This window comes from Pteropus alecto, unplaced genomic scaffold (assembly GCF_000325575.1).
Source record: "Pteropus alecto unplaced genomic scaffold, ASM32557v1 scaffold71, whole genome shotgun sequence".
Lineage (NCBI taxonomy): Eukaryota > Metazoa > Chordata > Mammalia > Chiroptera > Pteropodidae > Pteropus > Pteropus alecto.
Window position 1 is genome coordinate 1,295,966 of NW_006433024.1, and position 24,477 is coordinate 1,320,442.

Here is a 24,477-nt window from a genome sequence, read left to right on the forward strand (position 1 = left end):
AAAAGGCCTGTGATAGTGGAGCATCATCCCCATGGAAAGTCAGCTTTTTTCCCCCTCGTTCCGCAGCTCGATTTCAACTCAGGCATCAGCCGAGAAAGAAGAGAAGATGATTGTAAATCACCCAATGAAAACATGAGTCACGGGCAGATTTTTAGCCACATCTTTGATGGGGTCTTTATTTTTTCCAGGAATACATCGTTCACGTCGACCCAGTGAGTCAGCTAGGGCTGAATTCAGATAGTGTTCTCGGCTACAGCATCGGGGAAGTCAAGCGCAGCGACGCTTCCGAGACCCCCGAGCTTCTGCCCTGCGGCTACCTGGTGGGAGAGAACACTACCATCTCTGTGACTGTCAAAGGTAATTCCCCGATGGCAGGGGTTGGAACCTTCAGGAACTGCATTTTTTATTTTGTGACTTGGCGTAGGGAACCGTGGCCACAGTTCTGTTTGTGCATATGGATGTGGGTGGTTTTCTTTCTTCCCTTCGACCACAGTTATTTTTACCTAAGCAAATCGAACCGTCTTTAGCTTTTTGAACCACCATCAGAAACAAATAATTTTAGTTTATTGCTGAAATTATGTAACAAAAGGTCCCATTAGCCTTATGACTCTGAGATAATGGAATCTTAATAACCCTGTTGAAATGGGGCTCCACCAATGCCAATGAATTACTCTTGCCAGCAAGCCTTGGATGTGGTCCCATTCTACAGATGGGGAAACCACGATTTGCTGGAGGCTAGAGAGGAGTTGCTCTGAGCACCCTAATGAGATTGCTGAAGCTCTTGTCCGTGCATGATGCTGCCTGAGCTTCCGATGGCCTCATCACCCAAAGATGTCAAGCCTCAGGCCAAAGTGTGTTCCCTGAAACTCTAGGCCCACAAAGTATTTTATGGGAAAAAAAGTTTCGTGGCCAAATAAGTCTGGGAAACTGCATCGTTATCCCCATTTGGTTTGGGGTCAGGGGGATAGGAATGTACTGGTACATTAAAGGCTCCGTCTTTTAATGTTTTAACTCCTGCCATTCAGGTGGCTGTTTAATCCAACCTGACATAAATGTATTTGACTGCAAAACCCCTTTTACTTATATTTTATGAATCACCTAAAGTGTACACTAGTAAACACTCTGCTAGGCGCAACCCCGTTTCTTACTTCCCTGAAAGGCACTGTAGTTTAAAGGTGCAGTTTCGGGGTTGATGCAAGTTTGTTTCCTGATTGATAAGTTTTTCAAAAGCACCACAACTGCCCTCATCAGCAGAAATCTAGATCTTACTCTGCTTGTGACAAGCAGTAAGGTACTGCTTGAACCTCACACATACCCTTATCTTGTTGGCAAGTGATATTCACAATTGTAGCCTTGGCTGCAAGTGACAGAAACCTACTCAAAACTAGCTTTAGTTAAAAAGGAAACATGCAGACTAATGTACCTGGAAGATCCAGGAATACGCTTCAAACTCAGCTTGATCCAGGTGCTCCAACAGCGCCATGAGGTCCAAGCCTATCTCAGCTGTGTTTACTTTTTGAGCTCGCTGCACATGAAATTGCCCTGATAGCTCTGATTCATCTTTCTAGCTTAGGAACCTAAAAGAAAGAGAATAGCTATCTGGAAAATTGTGACAGAAAACTTTTAGGGGTGATTCTATCTCAGTGGGAGTCGAACGCCTATCACCAAGTCAGTCATTGTAACCAGGGAGAGGCTTTGGCCCAGACTGTCATAAGCCCATTTCTTTGGTGGATAAAGGTGCTGGGTCAGCCCCATTTGAACCACCTGAACTGAGCTCCCCATAAGAAAGAAAAGTTCTACGGCAAAGGGAAGGATGGAGTAGCAGGCACACCAAAACAGCAACCGTCCACCGCAAGAATCCTTTAAGGAAAGCCTTATGTATCATGGGCTCAAACTGCATTTCATACACACTGCTGGGCATGCATTGCCACTTACAGGTGAGCATTGCAAGCATTGAAGGTTAAAAGAGTGACCCATTGCTGAGACCAGACCAAACCTCTGTGATAACAGTGACAAGCTGATCTACCTCTGGTGGAACTGCCACCCCACCAGGGAGGCTGATCTGTTGCTGCTGTCAGTGCATCCAGCTGTTTTAGCAACTCCAGGGATCAGCTCGGGTTCATTGTTAAGTGATACCTGACTCTTCTATTTTCCTGAAGTGCTTGAAATTTATACCTTCAGGCACTAAAAACCACTCAAGAGCTTGAAAGAGGTTGGTGAGCTATAGATGGCTCACTTCAGAGTGGGGGGAGGAGGGACTTGACGTGCTCAGAAGTGAGTTCGTCTGCAATGTAGTCACTCTCAGGGGGGTTTATGGCAAAAATCCCAAAGAGCAGCCTATGTGCAGAAAGAGGTGTTTGCATTTCCTCCATTGTTATTTAGACTGGGGACCCTGTGTGCTTTGTGTCGAGGTTGGAGCCAGTGCAGGCTGTGTTGAGCTCAGTACCAGGGAAGACTCAGGTCTGTACCTGGCAGATGAATCATTTGGGAACCTTCATCATGGGCATTCTGGAACCATCACTGCATTTAGGGCCTATTCTTGGTTGGGGGAGGATTAGAAACAAGCATATAAATGCATTATGGGAGTCTTTACAATAAATAATTATGTGGGAGAAAGACGTACTTATAAAACAGAATAAATGCTCTTCAACTTATTTTTTACCTAGCCATACTGGTTTTCTTGAGGTGATTTTTTTAACAGAATTACCTTAGGTTCTGGATAAATAACCTTGGATGGATCTTCTCTGTGAGGGAGGGATATCAAGAACCTAGCTCTTTTAAAGCCAGCAGCCCTGATTGGTAAGAGTTGTCCCAGGTAGGAAAAGGGAAAGGAGAGTTTCCTCTTAATGTTGTTGAGGGTCAAAGGTCTCGTCAGTAGGTAGCATTTCAACCCAGGTCTGCCAGTATTCACAGCCCCCAATCAAATGGTCCTACTTTGCACTTGCTCATTTTAAAGATAAAAGTGTTATGACTTTGTGCTCCATCTGAGTATGGGCAGCAGTGGCAGCTGGCACGTGGGAGAGAACAGGGTGAGAAAGGAACCATAGGGTGCTGGCAGACAAGGGAGACTCGGGTTTGATTTGAGCAGACACCATTGGTATGGAAGATCCAGACAGGCAAACAGAGCCCTGAGTCTTAGGAATTCTACAGAGGGCAGAGGAGGACTGAGAACCCAGATGTGAAAGGTGAGTGTGAGTCTGGAAAAGTCTGTCAGTCCAGGGCCAGAGCGCATGGTGTTGATGACTGGGAGCGGCAGCTTGCACAGCTTGCTCTTAGCCTATGGGTGGGCAGGATCTCAGGTGAGTGGGCTGCCCAGGAAAGGGATGGCCTCAGGTCATGGCAAGTCTCAGCTGGGCAAGCACAGAGCTCCCTTTCTATGCGGCTTCAGACACTTCCTGTCTCTCCAATGCAGGGCTCACAGAAAACAGCCTGGACTCGCTGGCGTTCGAGTCCCTGATCCCCAAGCCCATCCTGCAGCGCTACGTATCCCTGCTGATAGAACACCGGCGGATCATTCTCTCTGGCCCCAGTGGCACCGGGAAAACCTACCTGGCCAACCGGCTGTCAGAGTACCTGGTGCTTCGGGAGGGACGGGAGCTGACAGACGGGGTCATCGCCACCTTCAACGTGGACCACAAGTCCAGCAAGGTGAGGAGGTCATTCGGAGGCTGCTGCTCAGCCAGGGGTCACTTTTCCGTTCAGAATGGTCGATACTACCCCTACCCTGATGGAAGAAACAGCATTTCCTCCACAGTCTCCTTTGGGGATTACAAAAGCCCTGTGAACGAGGCCAGAATGGGGCTAGCAGAAGGGAACACTCTGACCCAGGACTTCCCAGCAAGAAGCTCCCTCTGTACATCAACCTTGCGTTTTTCACTTCCCCACTATGAGCCAGGCATGATGCTCGGTGCTAGCCGTTCTTTAAGATCACCCCAGATACCTCCACTTCGGTTTACCAAGAATTTATCATGCACCTAGAGGTGCTATTGTTTTTGTTTGTTTGTTTGTTTGTTTACGAAACCTCCTTTTGAGAACAACAACAACTCACATTTACATTTACAGACTTCTTGCCCCCACCTCTGTTATCCCCATTTCACAGAGGAGGAAACTGAGGCTGGAAGGAAGACGATCATGTGTCTAAGACCACTCAGATGGCACTGAGCAGTGGACGAGGGCTCTGGTTGAAGCCTTGGACTCTAGTGCCAGCAAATAGCCTTGACCAGGGAGCAAAGGAAATGTTTGGACAGTCTGATCTAATCCCACACAGGGGTTGTGAAGGGTTTTCTCACACACATTCATTATTCATCCAGTGGAGCTGGTGGAAAATTAGCTCTAGCTGGCCCTCTGCAAAGCAGCTAGAGAATCAAAGATGAATTAAAAGTGACTCTTCTGGCTTAGGAATCACCTGACGTCCCCGAAGATAGGGGTTCCTAGACTGTATTCCCAGGTGACCTGCTTCAGTAGGTTGTGTGGGCCAGGAACCTGCATCATTCACAGGTGCCCCAAGTGACTTTTATGTGGAGCAGATCAGGGAGAAGGGTCCGAGCCTCTGAGTCAAAAGCCTCTGTCAGTAAGCTGAGGGAGGGCATCCTTTCCCGGACCAGTGAAAGAAAGACCCCAGGCAGGCGGCGGGGGTTCGAGCCCAGGCTAAGTTGCAGCCCCCAGGGCTCACTTTCCCCTTGACTAGGCACCTCACATGGAGCACAGCTCACCAACAGTACTAGGTGTGAGTAGGGCAGGGAGTCCCCGGACCCCTGTCCTTGTGAGATGCTGAGGCCAAAAACATACAGTGGAGGGGGCTGAAGAAGGAAAGATTACTAGTAACTTAGAAGTTGGGCTTTTTCTATTGCTAGCAAGCCACATTTTGACTTAAGGGAGGTCCCGAGTGTGTGAGTGTGTGTGCACATATGCTCACATGCAGGACAGTCCGGCGTGATGAGCACACCCTGGACGGGCACTGAGTGTGAATCCAGCCCCAATGCTTGCCCTCTGCAATTTTGGGCCAGTCACCTAACTTGGTTGTGCCTCAGCTTTTCCGTCTACAAAAGGGAACTAATCATAGTACTCACCCCAGAGGGTTGTCACAGGGCTAAAAGTTCATCGGTCTAAGGTGTAGAGCCATGCCAGGCTCTAGAGCATGCCAGCTGGCATGATGATGCTGTCATCAGGCGGTCCTTCTGGGTTCTCTGGCGGGTCTTTACCTCACTATTTCAGCATTTTCCCCTGCTGTACCATTATTCTTTCTCCTCCTTTTCTGACATACAGCCATTTCCCCAGCCGTCCTGGGCTGCATTCGGCCCCAGCTCTAGCCAGTCCCCTAGCCCTTCTTCGCAGTTAAATTCAACAAAGCTTACTCTTTCAAGCAGACCTTCCAAGCCCCCCTGTGCATGTAGACCCATCTCCCCGTGCACCATTGGTTGTCTGCCACAGCACTAATCAGCAGTGCATGCTGGGGAAGAGGTCTTCTGCGACATGGATTCATCAAGGCTTTGATATAAGCGGGTCTCCGAGATGCCGTGGAAGAGCACCTTATACAGAGCTTCTATAGCTTATATAGAGATGTATAAGGCACCTGCTCTTGGGAGCTTCCTGGGAGGTTGGCATAATAAGAAATACCAAGAGAAGCGATAACGCTTGTAGAAAAGTGGTACAGCAGGGATATGGAACCAGGCCTGGGCACCCTCCATGGTGCTATGCTTTGGCCCTGGGCTGAAGGTTTTCTTTGACCCAGTCAGTGAATGCCAGAAGGCAGGACCCTGGCCTTTCTCACCCCTGGCGCACTCCACATCCCCTGAGCTCCAGGCCCAGCCCCTGTAGCAGGCAGGCACACAGCACGTGAAGGGCCTTTCCCCCTATGCTGGTCTGGGCAGAGTGTAGGCTCAGCATGTGCATCTCTATCAGGTGCATTCTCCCATTGCTCTTCCCCTGGCCTTTGCAGGAATTGCGTCAGTACCTGTCCAACCTTGCCGACCAGTGCACCAGTGAGAACAACGCTGTGGACATGCCTCTCGTCATCATCCTGGACAACCTGCATCACGTCAGCTCTCTGGGCGAGATCTTTAATGGGCTGCTCAACTGCAAGGACCATAAATGGTAAAGACCAGCTCCAGATCTCATGGTTCCCGGGAGAATGGCCACCGCATGACGTGTGCTGCACAGGGAACTATGCACACGCATGGCCGGGGTCGGCATGGGGCCAAGGGAGGCTGCCAGCCATCTGCCCTGGGCCTCTGTGAGCTCCCTGTTCTCGGGTTTGGCTTTGACTCACAAAGTTCTCTTTTCTTTCATGTCCCCACAGCCCTTACATAATTGGCACAATGAACCAGGCTACCTCTTCTACTCCCAACCTGCAGCTTCATCACAACTTCAGGTGAGGTGTCACTTTTTGAGTACCTGCTATATGCCAGGCTTCATGTTGAGCATTTTGCCCTGCTTAGCTCATTTAATTGTCACAACAGCCTCCAGTAGTTAAATTTCTCATTCTCAGCTTAAAAGTAGAGAGACTGAGGCTGGGAGAATTAAGTGACCCTTGCGAGCTCACATAGCCTGTTATTGGCAGACTTTTGAACCCAGGTCTCTTTGACTGTAAGTCCTGGGGTAGCAGAATCGGGAGGCAGCTCTGGACAGGGGCTGTAGGCATGCTTGCCTCCCCTACACGTCACCAGTGCTGCATCTCTCTGGCCCAAGTGGATGTGAGCAATGGAAGCTCTTGCTTATGAGTGTCCCCGGGTAGGTCTGTGGGCCTTTGAGTTCCACCTGCGGGAAGGACGGTTCCACTCTGTCGTGCCTGGGTGCGTTGTTGCCTGCCTTGCCACCACTGAACGCCCTTTGCCCCACCCTGACCTGCAGCCACTCGGCAGCCATCTCTGAGGGAGATGAAAGTGGACCTGAATCGTCATTATCAGAGAAATGTCAGCTCCTCCAGGCCACTGAAATCATGGCTCACCTCTGCATCCAGGCTGTCCCAGTCTTGTCCTAAATATCCTAAATATGCCTCAAGTCCTTCTTTCTCCTCCTCTCCCCCGTCGCTGCCACATCATCTTCCAGAGCACTACTGCAGTCATTTTCTAACCAGTTTGCCTGCCTGCGACTTGTCCCCCCATCCTCCGTGCCAGTGGCAGCTGGAGTGAACATCCTATAATTCAAATCTGACCATAAACCCTCATGCTTACAGTCCTTCCGTGGCTTCTCATTGCCTCCAGAATGGAATCCAGACTCCTCGGGATGGCAGGCGAAGTCTAAAGTCTGGTTACACTGAACTTCTGGCAGTTTCTCCAAACACCGCACGCTATTTCTCATGCCTCTGCAAATGCTGCCGTGAACTCCTCACCCCTCCCCGACCCCCTGCTCCTGCCTTTTCTTATGTGTGGCTGCTCCATCTATTCTTCCAGTCTCGGCCCAGACATTCCCTCCTAAGGAGCCTTCCTTGATTCCCTAGGCTTCATCATGTATAATTCCTGCTTGTTTATCTGCCTCCTCCACAAGATAGTAAGCCCCTGGGGAATAGGGACAAATGTGTCTTAGTCATTGTCACAGCTCCATAGCCCAGCACAGGGCCTTGACACAAGCACAAGAGGCACTATGCTCAGTGGTTAGAGCTCAGACTTTGGAGCTGGATATATTGGTTCTAATCTTAGCTCTTCTATTAACTAGCTCTTTGATCTTGGACAAGTTACCTAACCTGTCTGTAAGTCAGTATTTCTGTCTGTAAAATGGGGTTGGTGATATCTGCATCATAGGGTTGCCAGGAGGAATTGTGAGTTACTATATTTGCAGTGTTTGATGCATAGCAAATCCTATTTTAGTATTAATTAGCATATACACCTTCCAGTTCTATGGTGCTTTGAATCCTGAGATTAGCCATCGTTTTATCACTGTCATCATCATTGAAAAGCATTCCTGACTTCCACCAGGTGGGTGCTTTGTGCCAACCACACGGAGCCCGTGAAAGGTTTCCTTGGCCGGTTCCTGAGACGGAAGCTCATGGAAACGGAGATCAGTGGGCGTGTGCGGAATGTAGAGCTGGTAAAAATCATCGACTGGATTCCCAAGGTCTGGCATCACCTCAACCGCTTCCTGGAGGCTCATAGCTCCTCGGATGTCACCATAGGTAGGTGGGAAGTCAGGGGAGAGTGGGCAGGTGGGCTGGCTAGGGGGAACTCCTGGAACTCTGGCCTCCTCAGTCACTGTCCTGGGGCCCTGGCCAGGATAGCACTTTGTAGGAACAAGTCAGCTTGACACTGTGCTATCCATGTAGATGGAGGCAGAGGGATGATCACAGCCCAAGATGGACCCCAGACCACTAGTCATGCAGTGCTGTGTCTCCACCCCTCTCACCCTGCCCAGTGCTCTGGAGCTGATCAGCAGCAAGATATTCACCCAGCCCGAGCTAATGCAAACTCTGCCAGCTCAGTGAAAAGCCCCACCCCAAGGCTCCCCTGTGTAAAAACTGCCCTGTGGCATTGGTCTTGTTTTGGAAAAAAAAAAAAGTAAAATGTTACCAACGTTCCTGAAGCTTAACTATTTAGATCAGAGAGGAAAAAGATCATTGATTATCCCACCATGCTGACATAATCATTTTAATTTGAGCTTATTGTTTCTGTCTTTGTCTATACATAGATGTTTTATGTAGTTACAATCATACATAATGTTCTTTTCTTTGCCATTTCACATAGTCTCATGAGCATTCTGCATTGCTACTCTTATTTTATAATTATTTTTAAAGGCTGAATAATAATCATATGGTGTACCATCGTCCGCTTAACCATTTCTGCCCTCTCGGACATTTAGTGGGTTTCTATTTTTGAAGGTCAGGATTAATAATACTGCAGTGAACATCTTTCTCCATTAAGCCTTTTCTTTCTTTTGGATGATTTTCTGAGAGAGAGAGTCCCAAGGTAGGGTATGGGGCCCGAGTGTCCTGTTCGTGCCCGCCACCCAGCAGCTGGTATTCCTACTGTTGCTCAGAAAATCCAGGGTCCCTCCTGCGAGAGATGCTTGGACCATGGCTTCTCCTGACTGTGGCAACTCTGACTGATTTTCACCATGGTCCCCAGGTCCCCGGCTCTTCCTCTCATGCCCAATCGACGTGGATGGCTCCAGGGTGTGGTTCACCGACCTGTGGAACTATTCAATTATCCCCTATCTCCTGGAAGCCGTCAGAGAAGGACTCCAGGTGAGAAGCACACTACCCGCTGGCCTCCTCAAAATTGGGAGTGTTCTGGTGACCAAATGAGTTGTCTTTATCTCCTCCTTCAGGAATCTGATGGGCATGAGATGACTACCTCTTACCTGTGAGACTATCAGTCTAGCACATTGTAGGGACACACTTGGCTATAAATCTGGCTCTGCCACTTATTAGCTGTGTGACCACAGGCAAGTTATTTATCCTCTCTGTCCCTAGTGCCCTCATCAATAGAAAAAGGGAATAATATGCTCTGCCACAAAGACTCGTTGCAAGAATTAAATGAAATTATGGCTATAACGTGCTCAGCATAGTGACTGTGAAGAAATGGAGGCATACGTGTGCAAAGCACTTCACAGTTTGCAAGTACTCTCATATCCGCTGTATGGTTCGAGCCCTGCATTGGTCCTGGAACTGAGAGATTTATTTTTTGACTCCATTTTTCAAGAATGGAGTCCCAAAAGAAAATAAATGACTTGCCTAAAGTCATAGAAGTAAACCTTGAAGAATCTGGGATTTGAGTCCAGGCCTCTGGCTCAAATTTCAGGTTCTCGGCCCTCGGCTTTGTGGCACTCGTACCTGCCTTCGGGAACCCTCACAGGTGACCTGAAGCCCAGGAAGCCGCAAGTCCCTCCTGCCCTACGATAACTGGAAAGCACAGGTTCTCCATTCTCACTCAGCCCAGGGGTTAACATTAGGAGCTCAGCCATATATTGGAACTTGCGACAGTTCTGTTGTTGAGCCGGGAGGTGGCCTGAGCGGTTCTAAGCTCTGGATACCCACACTGAGTCATTAGCGGGCGTCACACGCCGCTGGGTAACCTAGGCACCGGTCTGGTACTGGGCGTTCCAGGGCTCCTTCGTTCCTCAGTCCTGGGCACTGAGAGACACAGGGTGCTGTGGTGGGCACGGAGCGGTGTGCACCACACGCATGTGTGTGACCGTGTACATTAGTAGCTTTGGTCAGCGTTTGTCATTTCTGTATATTCGGCTGAGCCTGACGAATGTTCGACTGCTCTGTATCTATAATACGTAGCAGCAGCGATAGTCTTCAGAGCCATTCAGGACAAGAACTCAAAAGAGGCAAGAAACCAGAGACATGCCACTATCTCATGAGACTCACTAGTTTAGTGCAAGGCAGGAAAAGTCATCGCTTCCTTGTGCTGTGAGGTCATTTGAAGGACAATCTTTCAAGAGTGTGGGAGCAGCCAGGAGAGGCAGCCGGAGTTAGCATTCCACCAAGTTGCTCAAAAGTGAGACACCCCGCCCCAAACCTATGACCTCATCATCTTGATGAGCCCAGGAGACTCTGAATCTGCTGATTCCTGAGGACACTGGCATGTTCTTCATGCCTCTGGTTTTGAAGGGAAGCTTGCTGACATCTGTGGAGGGCCTGCTACTTGCCAGGCACTATGCTAAGGGCCTGACACACATGATGCCATGTGGTTCTAACAGCTCAGCTTGTTGATGAGACCAAGGTTCGCAGGAGTTTTGACCCTTAGCCAAGTTCACCCAGTGGGGTACAATGAGCCAGCAGCATTGGAGCCCAGGTCTAGCTGACCCCTTGGTTACTTCTGTGACTTTCAGGCTGTCCTGAGGGATCACTATAACTAAACCCAGAAGCCTTGGTGGCTCAGGGAACCAAGTACCGTGTTTCATGTAGTGGAGTTTTACATCAGATTTCGTTTGACAAAAGGATTCCTCTATTTTAAAAAAAGGTTTTAAATTCCCTACTTTCACTTTTTGAGTCCATGCTCGCCATGTGCTGAGCACCATGTGAGGTCATTTACTTCTTCACCTGACCCTGCTAGGTGAGTAGAGTAGCTATGAGGGCAGCACTGTGCTTCAAGGTAGAGTCCCCAGAATGGGCTCTGACAGGGCCACCTGTGGTGGTGTGGCCACACAGAAACTCTGCTAAAATCAGGCCTCAAAATCCTGGCAGCGCCTCCAGCAGACACATCCTTTCCTGGAGGAATTGTGGCATCGCCCCCTAGTGGATGCCAGATGCTTTTGCAAGTTTTGACTTCTGACTTTTCCGTGTGTGTGTGTGTGTGTGTGTGTGTGTGTGAGAGAGAGAGAGAGAGAGAGAGAGAGAGAGACAGACAGACAGACAGGCAGACAGACAGGCAGACAGACAGGCAGACAGACAGAGACAGACAGACTGCTTGGAGGTTCTGCGTGAATGTGTGCCTTGATTCCTCTGTGTGATACACGTGTGCATCCCACAGAGTCAGAAGGTTTACAGTGGCCCAGGTTTCAGTTCCTAATGCCTTGGTTCCCTGTCCCTGACCTAGCGGGGATGCCAGATTCCTCCCTGCCTCGGGGAAAGTGAATGTCCTATTTGTCTGTCTGTCTACACAACTGTCTGCTGCTTTTCAAGCTGCCACAGGCCTCTGCTCTGGAGCCAAGGAGCTTTATGATATTTCCTCTGCTCGGCATGGTACTTAACCAGCCATTCACCACCTGGACTTGAGCATATCCAACGGCAAGTGGGGAGGCTTGTAAAAATATTTCCTGTTCTTGCAGATGATGTTAGCATGTGCCTGATGCACTCCTGTCTGATGACTCAGTCCCCAGCCCTGTTCCCTTTTGGAGCTGTCATTGTAAACACTTTGGAGCTGCCAAAGTGTCTGGTCTACAGAGTAACTCGAAAGACCTCCATCTGCCTGTGGAGTGGGGAGTGTGTGGCGTGGGGTCCGTTATCAGATAACCCAACCTGCTCTGAGACCCTGGGAAAATCCCCCTTCTCACGGCCTCAGGTTCACCATCTGTATTCTGAAAAGTTTGGACTAGGAGAATGTTTTCTCAGGCTGGCTTCTGTGGAACCCAGAAGTTCCTCAAACTCCTCAGTAGTGGGGTCAGGGGAGAAGAGCAAATATTTGAAAACCACTGGGCCAGATTCTCTCTAAGGACTTGACGAACTCCCAATTCCAGCCTCTGTTATTCTGCAGCCCGGAGCATGACCTCCTCCACACCTAAGGATGGAGACAGAAGCTGTAGCTGTCAGAAATGAGGCTTGGGTTCAGCCTCACCCATGTGAAGCCCGGCTCGGGACAAGCAGCCCAGTTCCATGGGGAAGGCCCTCGGAGGGAGAAGCTTCCAAAAATTGTAGGAACGTTTCTAATCTGGAACTGCCTCCTTCAGTTCTAAATATCCCCAAATACTCGTGTTCCCTTCCTCCCTGACACACATGCGTGTGCACACGCACACGCCGGCTTTACATACTCCTTTCCTGTCCTGACTATAAATTGCCTTCAGAATGCCAGATTGAATTCTCAGGCCTAAGACTTAGCATTGCCCCAGGTTAAGGAAGATTTAGCAACAGACAGGGCCAGAGTGCTAGACAGGAGGGGTGCTGGTGTCTGAGAGGATGATGAGGTCATAGGAGGCTGTATATATCCTGAGAGGAGGAGGCAGCCATCAGTGGGGCAAGATGGGCTTACAGAAATCATACAGAAAGGTCAGAAGTGGCTTAGGCAGTCATGAGACAGCTGCAGGAACAGCGAACCCAGCCCAGGTTGACATGTCCTCGCGAGGAGTCATTTGGGAGGGGCAGAGAGGGGAAAGGCCCCGACCAGGAAGCCGGAGTTTGAGGTTCAAATTCAGCCCTGCTCCATAACCTTTCATAACTGGCCATTCTCACTGGACCAATTTCCTCATCTGGTACATGATGGCCTAGGCGACCCCAGTTTTTTCCAGCTGAGGCAGCCTATGACTTGGAAAGACATGGCTCTGTCAGTCAGAGCTCAGCTCTATTCTACTGCCAGCACCTTCCCCACTTTCCCCTCTCAACTGCAGGAGTCCCGGGAAGGCAGAGGGAACAGACAGGCAGGCTGTGGTCCAGGTGTGACTCTACTCGAGAGCCCCACTGCAGCCACTGTGGTTCAGGAGTCTCTGATCTTCATATCCCGGGGTCGCCTGTAGAGGGGGTGCCTTCCAGAGCCACAGAGCACTGCCCAGTGTGGTAAACAGCTTGTCTTGGCTGTGAGCACATCCTGCCACATCTTCTCAGACTCTAGTGGTGCATGGAGTTGGACAGACTTGAATTCCAGTTGTCTCCTCTCCTCCCTGAGCCTATCTCCTCGTCTGGAAAACTCGGGTGGTAATGCTTCCTCTTGGAGTCACATGGCGGCTAAACAAGATGGTGGTAGTGGTAAAGAGGAAAGGTATAGACTATACCTAGCTACATAATATACCGAGCCGAGCCTTGGGAAGTGGTGTAGCCTAGGTTCTTGTTCTTTAAAGAATGTGTATATTTCTTAAAGTTGCCAATAAAATTCACTCAAATCATTTTATCATTAGGCTTAAGAAAAGGAACTTGGAAGCATGGTACTGGTCGTATAAAATTAAGTGATGAGACAGTTTTCTGTTTTAAGAGAAAATTAGTTATTGTGGATGATTTCGAAAAATACATGAGGAGGGAGAAGCACTAGGCACACGTAACCTCTGTTAACAGTTTGCGGTTTTGAAAGTGACAGGTGTTTTGCTGAGGGGCTCTCAGAGTCAGACCTACTTCAGGAAATGGGTTTTTATCAAAACAGGGCCATTAGTGACTTCTGACTGTGATGTTGATGGCCAGCACCCAATCCATGTGGGAGCTATTCTTTGGGTGGGTGCATAAACCAGGGTACTATATCCTGCCCGTGCGACTGAGCCAGCACCTCTTTCCAGCTCCACGCTCAGTGGCATCATACTGGTAGTTTGAAATTGACCTGGGTGGGACTATATATACCATGGAAATTGGTAAATGCTTCAAATCAGATAGTGATTTGTCTGTTTTTCCTCAGAGACCGCTTTTCAAGTTGGATCAGCAAGGCTCAGAGTTCAGGGTGACACCATGAGTCAGTGGCAGAGCTGAGATATGAACCCACGTCAGCCAGACTCCAAAGCCAGTGTTCCTGGCCCCTGGGTCATGCTGCCTTCGGCCTTAGCATGACAAACTGGCCCTTGGATGACTTCCTTAGGATAGCGCTCTGGAAGTGGAGTTCCACCGTCAGGGGAGGCGTAAGGCTGGATCTGGGGAGTTTTTCAGAAAACTGCAAAATCAGGGCTGCAGAGCAGACTCAGGCGCCTTCCTGACTGTTCTTTCTTTGCCTCTTTTCAGCTCTATGGAAGGCGGGCCCCCTGGGAGGATCCTGCCAAGTGGGTGATGGACACCTATCCTTGGGCAGCCAGCCCACAGCAGCATGAGTGGCCTCCCCTACTGCAGCTCCGGCCAGAGGATGTCGGCTTCGACGGCTACTCAATGCCTCGGGAGGGCTCGACGAGCAAGCAGATGCCCCCAAGTGATGCCGAAGGAGACCCGCTGGTGAGTTCTCAGCTCCCAGAGCAGCTGAGCATTCGTGGAATGCCAGCTGCATATTGGGCATGAAGCAAGGCATGCTGCAAACACGGAGGGGACTGAGCCCCGTCTTGCATTTTTGGAGGCTGTCCCCAAGACTAGGGACACTTTTGCCAGTATTTTCTTCTGTGGTGTTAGTTTTCACTAAAGCCTTTAACCCCTCTGAGGTTGCTTCTGGTATAAGGTAAATGGTAGGAATTTGATTTTTCCCCCTAAATGTCCCTATACCTATTGTCCCTCTGATTACTCTTTGCCCTCTGATTTGAGTGCCACCGTTGGCATGTACTGTTCTGCTCCATTGATGTCTCCCACTAGTAACTGGGCAGACACAGACCTTGTTAAGGAGGAGAAGCCCAAGCTGGACGATCAGGAAGGTAGAGGTGTGCGGGCAGGAGGGGCTCACGGAGGCACAAGGGCCTGACCATGGGTCCCAAGACCAGTGAGGAGAGTTGAGTCTAACAGCCTGAGCTGCTTATTTACTCCACCATCGGTAAAGCAGTAAAGGCCCTTTATGAAGACCCTGGGCCAGTGATGGCAACGCTGCAATCACAGCACAGTAAGTCCTCACTTAACGTTGTCAGTAGCTTCTGTGGCTTTAAGTGAAACCACAGATAACAAAACTAATTTTACTGTAGGCTCATTGATACAAACCAGAGTTAAGGTCATAGGCATCTCATCAACAGTATAATGAAACATCATTCAAGGACCTACCGTATTCTCTCTGCCAATAAATGATGCATACATAGTCATACTGAAAAATTAGACTTAACAAAGCAAAAGCTGTATAAAATGCCGTGAAAGCAAATATAGCAGAACCTTGAGCTCCCTTGGCTGCTAATGCAAAAGGAAAAACACAGCAGGGAGTATTGCTTGCATTACCTAATGAAAGAAAATGTTCGTAAGAGATGCAGCGCAATTAAAAGATGGATGATTTGCTGTTCTCTTTCTAGCGATTAATCGATTTGCTAGATCAAAAAAATAACAATGGGTCCTTTGAGTCCTCTGCCGTCCTCCTGACTGGTGGAATAGAGCTGTGGTTGAGAATTTTTTTAACAGGTACTACATTTTAAATGGATTTATCATTTGTGTTGCTATGCACAACCTGATTTATAGTGGTTATGATAATGATTTTACAGAGGAAAGGACTGAACTTTATAAAGCCAGTTCCAATGTAATCCATGGCTAAAGCCGAAGTCATAGAGATATTTGTTGTGGGTGCAAGCTCATGAAGTCTCAACTTATGTAAAAATAGAACTTAGGATAGCTGGAGGAAAGAATGGCTGGCTCACCCCCAGACACTCTTTTCTTAAGCAGGAATATTCGTATCACTGATTGAAGACAGCAGCCTTTCTGATAAGGCCTGGGGTTCTCAGAGTAGTTACACAGAATTCTCCTTCCAACCCCAGGTCTCCAGAAGTGAGCTGTGCCCACCCAGCCACCTCCGGTTACCAGGTTAGGTGTTTAGTGATTCTCCCAAGTTGATGCTCTCCGCCCCAGCCACGGGTCTCTTATAACAGCTGTTTACTAATCCCTGTCATGAGACCGAGACCTCCAAGAGAACAGGACTGACTTGTTTGTATTCCAGACCACAGAATATGGGTATACTTGGAATGTTTGATGAGTGAATAAATAATCCCAACTGTAAAGGGTTTTTCACTGCATATCAGCTCCACCCTTCCCCAGTTATGGCTGTGCAGGTGAACACCGGCTGATGGTGCGTCTGTGGCTGGGCTTACCCAGGTAGACTCTGCTAGACTTTCTAGGGGGCGGCTAGATTTCACACTCAGCGGCACCAGGTCTTGGCCTTAGCTCAGAGAAAGCCTATCTTCCTAACTTACTTGCTAGATAAAATATAAAATACATGCACATGATTTATAGTTATAAATAAAATAAAAGTAGTTTTTAGTTCTCCATCTCCACTTGCAAATAAATAACCAATAGACTGTCAGAGAAGATTTAAGAACACTGTATTCAAAGTCTTCTTTAAGTTAGATGAGGAGCAGGAGGAGGAGCAGGAGGAGGAGGAGGAGGAGAGCAGATCACATTTATTGAGCCCTTGCCCTGGGCCAGGCCCTATTCTCAGGGTTTAATACACATTATGTTATTACATTCCCTACTTCAGCCCTAGGGGTTAGGTGCTGCTCTTCTGTCTAGAAACCGGTGGCTCTGATACATTAGGTGATTTGTCTAAAGATTTCTTAGTTGGAATCCAGGCCTCTCCACACCCTGGGTCTCTGCTTGTTCCTGGTGCTGTCCTTCACCTCTCTCTGAGCTCCTCGACAGGAGCTGGAGTACAGGTGGCTCCAGGCTGCCCTCTGGAGCACAGATGAGCTTGATGCTCATCAAAGGGGGAGCCCTGTGCTTCGAAAGTCAGCGATGCTGATGAGTGCATTCTAGAAGCAGGGACACTTGGCTAGCATCTTTACCCAGGCTTAGGTAAGGTGTGACCCTCCCAAATAAAAATAAGTGTCATATTTATAGGAGACTTTCTGTTTTGTTTCCAGTGCTCTACATATATTAACTCAGTGCACACCATAACGTTTTAGGGCAGGTTCAGTTATCATTCACATTTGACCAGTGAAGAAACTGACGCGCAAAGAGTTGAAATAACTTGTCCAAAGTCATGCAGCTAGTAAGTGGTAGAGCCGGGACTTGAACCCTGGAAGCCTGGCCCAGAGTCCATACTCTTATCCACTGCCTCGGCTGTAGGTTGCAGTTCCCAGGTGAGTCCGGAGGAGGAGGTGTGACCTTCGAAGAGGCCAGGGTTGAGTGCAGACTGGACTGAAAGCTGCTCATGCTCTCTGCTCTTTCCCCAGATGAACATGCTGATGAGGCTGCAGGAAGCAGCCAACTACTCCAGCCCCCAGAGCTATGACAGCGACTCCAACAGCAACAGCCATCACGACGACATCCTGGACTCCTCTCTGGAGTCTACTCTGTGACAGGGGCCTGGCCATGGAGCCTGCCCACCTCTTTTCCTCACCCCACTCCACCTACATCCTCCGCACCATCCTGAAGATGCCCTCCTGAGCCAGCCCCCGGCTGCAGCGTGAGAGCTGCAGGAATACCAAGACCCCTCGTCCTCCAGCCTTGACCTGGGTGCAGGCATCCTGGGCCGGCCGCCTTGGGACTGCTTCCTTCCACAATGAGAACTGCACTATCTTCGCTTTTATTTTAATTATTGTTTTGCCTTGTTGCTGTGACCTCCCTAAGACACTGAAGATACTTCTTGGGAAAGGATCATCACCGTTGAAAACAAAAAGGGTTTTAAAAATAAAAAAAACTCTCAAAGCTCTGAAACCAAACGGCATCCTGCCATGAGCTGCCCAGAGACAGAAGGGACTGGAGCAAAGTTGGAAATGCAGCAGCACAGCTTCCCCTCAGCACAGACCCTCCAGCACCCCAGTAGCCACACCAGCCTGCTCTTCCACCCAGCCCGCCACGGAGAACTGGTGCTAACTAGGGCGCTTGCTTTGGTCACACAACAAATGACAGAGCTACAACGCAGGGAACCTTAGGAAAAACAACTCGTGCTTTCTATTCTGTTTTGTTTTTCAAATGGTGCTCTCCTTATCCGAGAAGTATTTTGCCTGTTCCAAGTCAACCAACACACCTTGCAGATACGTCAGCCTCCGACTAATCCACGAGCGTGAGTGAAAGAGTGAGAATGTGCCCGAGCCGATGTGCTGCAATGCAGAACAGCATGTGTCTGTTTCCTCCTTATATGTAAATGATCAGGTTTTTTTTTTTTATTATTATTGTTCTTCCTGCAAACACTGTGTACAGTGAGAATTGGTCTACTTTGGAGAACTGATAACCCCTTTGAAAATGAAGTTGAGTTTCTCCCTTTCTGACTCTTTAATTTCTGAAGATTTTTCTCCCTCCCCTCTTGGTTGGAATCAATCCTTTGGTGAGAGGAAGAACCGCAGGAGCTGAGTTTTGGTTTGGTCCTGCTGAGCATCGGTTTTCAGCTGTCCGTCCTCACCGCTGTGCACACCCGCCGCCTCCTGCTGGGGCCGGCTGCGTCCTGTAAAGTCCACCGGGACCCATCCCCAACATGCGGGCGAGCTGGAACCTTGCCTTTCCTTCTCGTCCTCAAGGCTTTAGATCGCACGTCGACACCTCAAGCGTGCCAGCCCCAGCCTCAGGTGGGGTGGTGAGGTCACCTCATGAAAGACTTTCCTCAGAACCAACGTGACACAAGTCAACACGTCGGGGGGCGGCCGCCCCCTTCCGGAAGCTCCGGCCTCCGTCTGACGAGCCTTGCCTGACCTCTTCGGTGCTGGCCTTCCCGAAGCGATGCCTTACTGGTTTTGTACCAACCGTGTTCATTTATGAGTGTCGTGCCTGCCTGGGGTCCGTTTTTTTTTTGTTTTTTTTTTCCCCCATCAGAGCAAACAGGGCTAACGTCATCTACTCATTAGGAGAACTCAAGTTGCTGTGACTTTTTTCTCATCCAAAAGACTCATTTGTGTGGATGTATGAGACCATGGGAAAAAAGAAAAAGGGAAAAAAAAAATCCATTTTTTAGGTTCTTATCAGTCTCCAGCTAAAACCCTGACTGGACTATGATCTGTCTTGTGCAGGAAAAGGCAAAAGTCTCTAAAAGTCTACATGACATTGTTGATACATGCCGTGCTATTCTGTGTCTTCAACATACTGATATTTTCTTTACAGAGTATGGTAAATCTTTGAGTTGTCTGTTTCTGTTTTATAAAGAGGATCTTTATGTGACCCCAGTGGGGGACTATCTGTTAACGATCAGGGTTTTTATTCCATCTTTACATTTCTATTTCTGAAGGTCCATCTCTATATTTTTTCTTATTACCACAAGAGCTTGACCTGAAACTGCTCACATTACATTGGATGACACCATTTTCTTCGTCCTTGAAAAAGAAAACGGGAATTTGTCCCACTAACTGGTGAATGGAAGACCTCTCAACACCGTCCCTGCTTTGATCTCAATAAACTTGGACTCTATTCTTCTAAGCCTTCATTAGCCATCTGGGTGTGTGAGTGTGTCTTGTTCTGTTTTGTTTTTCATAAAATTTTTAAACCATATATTTAGCCTGTGACCACGGGCCGAACCCTGAGCCTTCTGGTAGACCTTAGAATGGTCCTTCTCAACTATCTCCCAATGCTGACCTTACACTCGTACTGTGAATTTGGGAGGAGGTAAAAATTCTCCTCGTGGGCAGTTTTCCCAGTCACCTTGTGAGTAGACACCTGTCTACAATATTGTTCGAAACTTTTTTTTTTTTTTATGACACCCTTTCTTTCTCTTCTCCCCTCTCCCGCAGACTTCCCTCCCACTGGATCCAGGCTCAGAACCGAGACCTCTGTCCCTGGTGTTACCCGACTAGTGAACGGTGATTTCAAGTAGCGTAGTCCTTTAATGATTCACAACTCAGTGACCTTCCTAAAGTTTCGGGAAGCAGGGTTGTCTGATATGCACATTTCTTCTCTTGGTCATATTTTACTTTAGTGTCTCTCACCTTTAAAAAAGTGACTTTACTCATTTAGGGCTCTGTCCGAAATGCTTCCATTTTGCCTTTTTCTACAGTTAGGCTAATTTTGAAATGTATGAAATTCTATGCAACATTTATGTTGAGTTACCAATGGAAGCCAAAAGTTTCCCAAACTGCCAAGAATTATACAGGCCATAAATGAGACGGGAATACCTTTTAATTTAAGGTTGAGGGTGGGGTACAGGGTGGGACAAGAAAAAAGATTTGCCTAGACTTTTGTTGTATCTTGGGAACATTTTTTATTTTAATTGTTGATGCTCTAAATTTCCAAATTCTGTATATTCAAATTTGATCATGGCGAATCTTCTTCAAAAAAGTAATAATAATCCGACTTTGTGGATATTAAACGGAAGGTTTGCTGTTTGATCTAGTTGTTACCAGTGGAGCAGTTTATGAAATATGTTCTATAAGATGTACATTTTTTCATTGTAACATAGAAATTGTAAATAATTGATTAAAAGTGCTGCATTTTGATGAATTTTTTCTAGCCATTTTTAAAGAGAAAACTAGGAATTGAGTATTTTGTGTACGGTATGTTTCCATCCTCCCTCCCCATCTTCCTTCCCTCCCTCTCTCCCTATTTAATTTTCATTCGTCATGAGGTTTTTGGATTTGCCAATGATCTGCTGGAGATCATGTCCCACATCATAGAGAATAAAGCTGATTGTACCAGTCTTAAATTATTCATGATTCAATAAAATTGATGCTTATTTATTCAGATTAGTGGTTTGGCATTTATGTGCTAGAGCAAGTCCTTGTCAGAGTTCAATTTCAATGCCACGAGGAAGTCATTCTTACTCGGATGCAGCAAACGCAGAGAGTCCAAAACATTTGCAAACCCATCTTTGCCACCATATCCTCAACATCCTACCTCCTCTCAGTTTCTCATCTCAGTGACTGCTGCTCACGTGGATCTTGTGGAAATGTGGGTTCTGATTTAGTAGGTTCAGGGTGGGACCTGAAATTCTCACTTTCTAACAATCTCCTAGGCTGTGGGCCCCAGACTGCCTGTGAGTAGCAAGCGATGTCGGTATCCAGCATCTCCCCACCCGCCGTCAACCCTTTGTCAACAGAAAGACTTTTAATGTATTGAATACCTACTAATTGCCAAATGCTATCCCAGATTCCCCAATATAATCTGTAAAATGACCTCGAAGAGGTAAATATTCCCATTTTACAGATGAAAAAAAAGCAGGCTCAGAGAAAACAACTTACTGAGGATCCTGTAAGCCAAGAGGTGAGGGTTGGAGTTTCAGCCTCACCTCCAGACCCAAATCCTGCCTCACTGGACTGCCTCTAATCTTAGGAGCCCCGTTCCACGTTGCAGCTGACATCCACAGCAGAGAAATAGGCAGTGGGAGGACCTCATATCTCTGCATTCACTTCTAACAGCAGCAACAAAAATTTTAAAAGCTTGGTTTGAAGTGAGACCTGTGGGTTTGCTGTGAAATTGATCCTACACAGCTGGCTCAACTGCTAATGATGTGAAATATCTAACTCAATGCACAACAATGGCCTACGGGGTGTGAAGAGATGAAGGAGCCAGATGTTCAGCATTGGCAGTTTGCAATGCCTGTCCAAAAAAAAGGAAGGGGAGCTGGTGCAGTGGTTTAGCAAGTAGATACCCCAAATTTCCAAGATTTCCCGTGTCATATTCTACTGCACTGCTTCACAGAATATTCTGACGATTTCTAAGGAATATGATCCACATATGCGGAAGGCATAATGGGCCAGAGGACTTTTAAAAGAAAGAAAGGGTGGGAACTGTGCACTTAAATACTTAATGTGTGCCAGAGACTGTAGTGAGAATTTCACCTTCTCACACGTAATCACAGCACCTTGAAGAGGTGGACATTATTCTCCATTTTACAGGGAGAAAAGCTAGATGAGTAATGTTAAATAACTTATGTAGTAGGAATAGAATTCTCAGTTTCCCCGATTCTAAAACCCACGCCCATTCTGCCACATGACAGCACCACCATCACCTTAGGCTGGACCTTGAGGGAAAAGTACACATCCCTTCTGCATTAGTTGTGTAACCAATTACGAATTATTACTGTGTAACAAATTATCCCCAAAACTTAGCAGCTTAAAGCAACAAGTATTTTCTCATTTGGTATGGATCAGGGGTCCAGATGTGTCTAAGCTGGGTCCTCCGGCTCAAGGCTTCTCACAAAGCTACATCAACATGCCTTAAATATTTACAAGGAATGTTTGAAAGCAAGAAGTATATAAAACATTTAATGGTAAAATATTGCACATTTTCTTTTTCACATTGGGAGACAAAGATGCTTCTTCTCATTAACATCACGATAGAGCCCCTAGTCAGTGCAAAGGAGCAAGAGAAATTAGGATTGGAAAGGAAGCAATTAGACTTTATTCACAGATATTATGTACTTCAATAATCGAAAATAATTCACAGATTATTAAAAATAAATTGAATAAATTTGCTGGACATAAAATCAGTACATGAAAATCAGTTGAACATCTCTGCAGCCAAAAGTTTTAAAATAACCCATTTAAGCACCGAAAATATCAAATACATAGAAATAAATATGATGTAAGATGTGAAAGATCTCTCAGTAGAAATCTATAAAACATTATTGGGAGAAATTAAAGGAGACTCAAAGAAATGGAGGGATATATTATGATTATGGGTTAGAAGAATCAATGTTATGAAGATGTCAGTTCCTCCAAAATGAACTATAGATTTGATGCACTCCCACTCAGAAGCCCAATGTAGCTTTTATCAAATTGACGAGATCATTTGAATATGTATATTGAAATGCAAAAGGTGAAGCATAGCCAATGAAGAATGAGAAGAGCCATATTTCTACCAGATAGCAAGACTTGCTATTAAAGGTCATTAAGACAGTGTGGTATCATTGAAAGAACTGACAAATAGTTTAAGAAAATAGAATAGAATAAACATTCCTAAATAAACCTAACATATGCCTGTTTTCCTACATGGAAACATCTCAGACCAAAGGACCTATTTAATGGCGAAGGGAACTTGACATGGGACACATGCAGTGGGATCCACTGGTTCCTACTATAAAGCTGGAGTTTGGACTGTCTTCTTAAAGGCTTGATTGAGGCACCAGCTTGAGTAGGACATTCTGAGATGGAGCACTCTTCTCCAGAAAGCGGTATACATTTTCAACCATCAGCCATTATTGGTTGCTGAGTGCCCAATTGCTAGAGTCCATGAGTTTGGGAACATAGGCGTAGAGGTACGAGTGGTCCCCTGCAGTAAACCTGGGAAGTTTTTTTGCTTCCTGTTCCTACAGCTTTAGGCTCTGACTTTAGAGGCGATTGGTGTGTGAGAGGCAGGTGGGGGAAGGTGGGAGGAAGAAAATTTCGACCACTGAATTTTAAACTACCTCTGCTACCTGATTACCTGGGACTGCTCCCTCTGGTGGAGACAGAAGTTGCTATGCGGGCTGGGTAATTGCTCCTGATTGTGATGAGAAGCTAGGGATGCATCGTGCGAGCTCGGAGAAGTATGTCTGGAATTTGGAGAACCCTCAGAGATACTTCTTGCTGTTTCCATGTCTGGTGATAACTGTGAATGGAAACCTGCAGCCACCACTGCCCAACAAGGCCAAGATAAACAGTTACTCAGACCCTTCAGAAAGAAGAATGAAGATCTGGGTCATTCAGAACTGTGGGAGAGCTGGCTGAGGGGAAGGAGAGTAAACCAGAATAGAGGATTGAGAAAGGAGATGCTGGATAGCAGTTAACGGCCCTAGAACTGTTTCCACTCTAGCAGTGAGACAGGCTTATTCCCCTAACCCTCCCATTCTCAGTTTTGTTTGTTTGTTTGTTTGTTTAGAAATTGTGACCAGTCACCACCTTGGAGCATCAATAGCAGAATGGATTCAATGAGCCAAATGAGTGGTCTGAGTACTGTAAGGCATGGGCTGCAGCAGACACTGTTGACAACTCAGTCCCTACCCCTGAAGTCCCCTGAGCCTGCAGTGGACAGCTGGCATGCTGACAACATCCCACCGCAAGCTCCTGCATCTCTCTGCTTCTCTGCCTGAGTCTTCCCTCCAGTGCCACGTTCAGCCCAAGTGCAGAGCAGCCCACACGGGATGTAGTGCCCCAGGGACAGCCTACAACCAATAAGGTATGGGAGTTAGTGCACAATGTCCCACTTCCCCGTCTGTCTTTGGGACAAGTGGGGGACACATTCTGCGGACCTTTAGAGATTCTCCAATAAGATCGAGCCCCAGGTGTCCACAGTGGCAGTTAAGGAAACTTTTACTGGCTTTCTCCCTTCCTTGTCATGTGTTGTCTACTCCCTCGCTCAGATGTATCACGAGGATGATGCACTTAAGGGCACACCCCCCAAGAGCGAGTCCAGCTTAAACTCTGTACCCGAGATACCTCACTCGCCTCACCCAGCCCCCAGCCCTCCCC

General features: G+C 47.5%; 1 protein-coding gene across 8 annotated transcripts in view; it reads left to right on the top strand.

The window, feature by feature from the left end:
* The window catches only part of NAV2 (neuron navigator 2), a 369,408-nt gene extending 348,636 nt beyond the window's left edge, over nucleotides 1–20,772 (top strand). For all 8 annotated transcript variants that reach the window (XM_025044097.1, XM_025044092.1, XM_006907971.3 and 5 more), the window contains 8 exons: nucleotides 189–357; nucleotides 3,413–3,648; nucleotides 5,939–6,093; nucleotides 6,299–6,370; nucleotides 7,914–8,110; nucleotides 9,057–9,175; nucleotides 14,288–14,491; nucleotides 17,341–20,772. In XM_025044097.1, coding sequence (XP_024899865.1) covers nucleotides 189–357; nucleotides 3,413–3,648; nucleotides 5,939–6,093; nucleotides 6,299–6,370; nucleotides 7,914–8,110; nucleotides 9,057–9,175; nucleotides 14,288–14,491; nucleotides 17,341–17,466 — 1,278 coding nt within the window. In that variant the 3' untranslated portion in view covers nucleotides 17,467–20,772. The remainder of the gene's footprint in view (nucleotides 1–188; nucleotides 358–3,412; nucleotides 3,649–5,938; nucleotides 6,094–6,298; nucleotides 6,371–7,913; nucleotides 8,111–9,056; nucleotides 9,176–14,287; nucleotides 14,492–17,340) is intronic.
* Nucleotides 20,773–24,477: the final 3,705 nt, after the last annotated feature.